Genomic DNA, 3,972 nt, shown 5'->3' with positions numbered 1-3,972 from the left:
CTGCTTTGAAATATGTAAGACATTATCTCCAATGCAGGGATTTCCCGTGTGCTGGAAAACACATTTACATGGTTTTTAATTGCTACATATATTGCCTTTAATCAAAGCATCCAGCTTGACAGCATTAAAACTGGGCAGCAAATCCTATCAGAGTTTCCAGTTCCATGCTGGAAATGCCAGCTCCTGCCTATAGGAAACGGGAATTGATGTCACAGAGCAGCTATCATTCAAAGCGGAGCCGATTGCCAGCTGTTGTTAAGCATCTGCTCGAGTACCAGCAACTTCTGTGGAGCACAAGGAGGTACTCAAAATGAAATACACACTCTCAAACTTTACTGACTGGAGCCTATTATAACGAGCACAAAAGCACTCCTCCCCCATCACTCCCCACATTTTCAGCCTCAGCCAGGGACTGCTCAGGAAGATGAGAGTACTTCTAGAGAGTCTGGCAGATTCTGTATCAGACACTGTACTTAGGCTTAATTTGCATTTTTTTCCCTGAAATATTTCTGGTGGTAAAAAAAAAAACTACCCCACACCCTTAACATTTGTCTTCTACTGCAACTACAAATTGCAAAACTACCAGGAGCAAGAGAGGTGATCTGAAAGAGGCAGAACCTCATAAATTGTTTGTATGGGAAAGGCTGTCTTTCCTTTTCTCTAACTGATGGCATGCCAAGTTTATTTTACAGTATTTACAGTAAGATTTGTTTGTTTTGATACCCCTTGTATGTTGTTAGGGAAAAGGCAAAAGAAAATCTCCAGAAAGTTTATAGTTTCTGATGAGACAGAGTTTAGGCTTTAATTTTCTTTCTAGTCCTATACATTTTACTAGAAGTGTAATATATAAAGGGATATGAGATTGCAATTGGCTGAGTTATTATGGAGCTGTCATTTATTTTCTCTGTATGAATCTGGTGCTTAAGAAAGACCTTGGACCAGCAGGCTAAGAAAGTGAAATGTAAATTCATTCAGGGAGCAGATACAGGAGGGGTAGAAACAACACCAGTTTCTCTTTTCTGTGCCTCATCTCTGACCTTGGCACATCACTGCAGGAGCAGGAAGAATGTGCACTCTCTACCTGCTTGGTTGAGGTCCAGACAGATGACAAGGAGCTGAAATTCACCCACGATGGCGCGGTCCCCGGTGTGGCTGTAGGGGCAGCAGATTGTCTGCACAAGGGGAACGTGCCTGCTGGCTCCAGCACGCAGCTCTGGAGGCAACATGCTCTGTTATGAAGAGAAGCCTCAGGTCTCCCCAAAGACACCACGACACCTGCAGTCCTCAGACCTTGAGCATTGACACCACCGAATATCTGGCTGTTAGATTTTGGGAGTTCCCATTAACAAATGAGATGCTAATGGGAAAATTGTCAGCCACAGTGTGAGGGCCCAGCTTTTGATCCCCAGCTCTGGGGAAACTCCTGGTTTTAGGTGAGAGGCAGTCTGTTAAATCATGAGATGCTGGAGAGGGAGTGACTGTTGCCCGTCTCTTCCCACACGAGAACTGGAGGGTAGCGTGCGTGTCTGTCGGGTGGTATCAGATCTACTGGGCACCTTCCACGTAACTGGAAGAGACAACCAGTGGTGGCTGCTGATCACACAGGAAACTGCTGGAGGTGGGGAGAGTTTCTTAGGTGCCTGCTTCGATCTCATTTCTGTTCCCAGTCACTTGCTTGGGCAGAAGGAAGGGTTTACTTGATTTACAGAGTCTTTAACTAGAGCATCCTACCCTGAGCCTGCAGAGCAGGTCAGCAGTTGGTGCAGAAAGTCCTTCCACAGAGGCGGGTATTGCTCTTGTCAGCTTGTTGGACTGAAAGGAAAACAGAGGTGTTTGGTTTTAGAGCCTCGATTGTTTGAACCAAACTTCTGAACACATTGTAGGTCTTGGGTTATGGTAGGAGTGGAGATAAGAGATTAATGGTATATTTTATGTGCCATGACAAAGCACAGAATGGTCTTATCTCTCCCGAACCTCTGTTGTGAAATACAGGGTAGACACAATGTCTTTTCTCTGTGTGGTGGAAACATCCATCAGCAAGTGCCATGTTTGACTGTCTGGGGGTGAAGCATGGTCGCCAAATGTTAGAAGCTGTTCCTGTAGAGCTGGGAAGGAATTTTCCTGAGGGCAGGCTGTCTCGCTGACCCCTTTTCATCCCTGCTAATGGAGCAGCCACCCCCTCCTCCCTGGCAATTCCCCTAACAGGATGATATACCCAAAATGTATATGATAGCTGTATAGACATGGCCTCCCCTTTGCAAATGTTGACATGATGTATACACCATCAAGCAGGGTAAAATGTTTTAGGGTCAGTAAGTCTCTTTAAGCAAAGTTAATACCAAGAGATGCTGGCACAACTGGTCACTGTTTAGTTTACACCTGTCAGAAGCAGGCAGCCTCTCAGCTCCTATGTTTGGGCAAGTTATTAATCATATTTAGCTTTTATACAATATTCTTTTCATCTTCCCTGCACTTCACAATTGTTAATTAATCCCACAGCACCTAGGGAATACGAGTAATGCATTACAAGGGAAAGCGGAAACAAGCAAGAAGAGGTCAAATGACTGGGCCAAGGTCACGGAAGAAATTTTGTCTAAAGAACATCAGGTTCTGCAAGATTCAAGTGTTGTTCACTGGTCTGTCCTTGGATGTCAGCCTCCATTTTGGGAGGGGTGTTTCCAGGGGGCAGTTTTGATATTGTCCAGTGTATTTAGAACTCCCCTTTCATCTGTTCCCTTTAGCATGTTATTTTTTTTGCCGAGGCAAATAGAGGACAGAGGAGTTTTGTCTTCAGAGCATGATGGGGAATTTCCAAGGGGGGAGAATGTCTTACCATCTGGAATTTCTGTGCACCATCTTTTTGCATTTTGCAGTTACAAATGTTGTGCCAGGGGAGGTTTAGGCTAGATATTAGAAAAAATTTCTTCACTGAAAGAGTGATCAGGCATTGGAACAGGCTGCTCAGGGAAGTGGTGGAGTCACCATCCCTGGAGGGATTCAAGAAACGTGTCGATGTGGTGCTTCGGGACATGGTTTAGTGAGTTAGGTGGTCTGGGTTAACGGTTGGACTTGATGATCCTTGAGGTCTTTTCCAACCTTAATGATTCTGTGATTCTATGATCTGATTAATAAAATTAATTGGCTGTTTTTTCAAAATCATTGCAAAGATCCAGATACCCAGTCTGTGTTAAAAATAAATTACTTGCTTGTCGGCCACCCATAGGTCTTTTTGAAAGGTCCGCACTAATAACAGGAATACGGTAACTTACCTGACAGCAAATACTGCAAGTATCTAATGTGCTCATGGTGCTTTCTTCTCCCTAGGACTTGAGAGATGACCGGAGCGATGAAGAGGAGGAAGATTCTGTTACAGATAGCGAAGAGGAACCCACAAAGAATGGCAACAAGAACGGCTGTGGGTCAAGCAAACACCTCCTGAACAGCAGCCACCACTAGCCCCCTCCTGCCTCACCTCCTGCAGTGAATTCTGCTCTGGTTTTAACCCAACCTACAGGATAGAATTTAAGTCAAAAGGCTTATGGGAGACTGTGATTGATTTATTGTTGGCTACTGGACCTGGAAAAAAGCCCAGTTTAGAGGGGAGGGAAAAGTTGCTTAACATGACCAAATGTGTTAATGACCCACTTTCCGAATCGTTGCTAAGGGTTTGAAAAGGCGTTTGGACACACTGACTGTTCCGCTCTGGCAGTGCTCAACAAGGTCAAAGCTCAAGAGTGTCACATCATTTAGTGTCCCATGGATTCTAACGCTGTTTTTCCATCTGATATAAGAAATATTTCACTAAGCAGTTTAATTCACAGATGTTTTAGGTAGGTAGGTAGTGTGAACTCCATTAAGAAGCAAAATTACTCAGTGTGGGAAAATTTGACAGTGGTGTACAGTGACCAGCATTTTAGTCTTTACTTTTCACTTTAAACCCTCATCAAAATGGCTGTTTTTGTGAGTTAGATT

At 44.1% G+C, this 3,972-nt stretch overlaps 1 protein-coding gene across 1 annotated transcript in view; it reads left to right on the top strand.

Annotated features, from left to right (window-relative positions):
* Nucleotides 1-3,756, top strand: part of CERS3 (ceramide synthase 3) — a 37,543-nt gene extending 33,787 nt beyond the window's left edge. Inside the window, 1 exon segment of the mRNA XM_010088121.1 lies at nt 3,325-3,756. Coding sequence (XP_010086423.1) covers nt 3,325-3,456 — 132 coding nt within the window. The 3' untranslated portion in view covers nt 3,457-3,756.
* Nucleotides 3,757-3,972: the final 216 nt, after the last annotated feature.

The sequence above is a fragment of the Pterocles gutturalis genome, unplaced genomic scaffold (assembly GCF_000699245.1).
Source record: "Pterocles gutturalis isolate BGI_N339 unplaced genomic scaffold, ASM69924v1 scaffold752, whole genome shotgun sequence".
Lineage (NCBI taxonomy): Eukaryota > Metazoa > Chordata > Aves > Pterocliformes > Pteroclidae > Pterocles > Pterocles gutturalis.
This window is presented reverse-complemented; position numbering and strand designations above follow the sequence as displayed.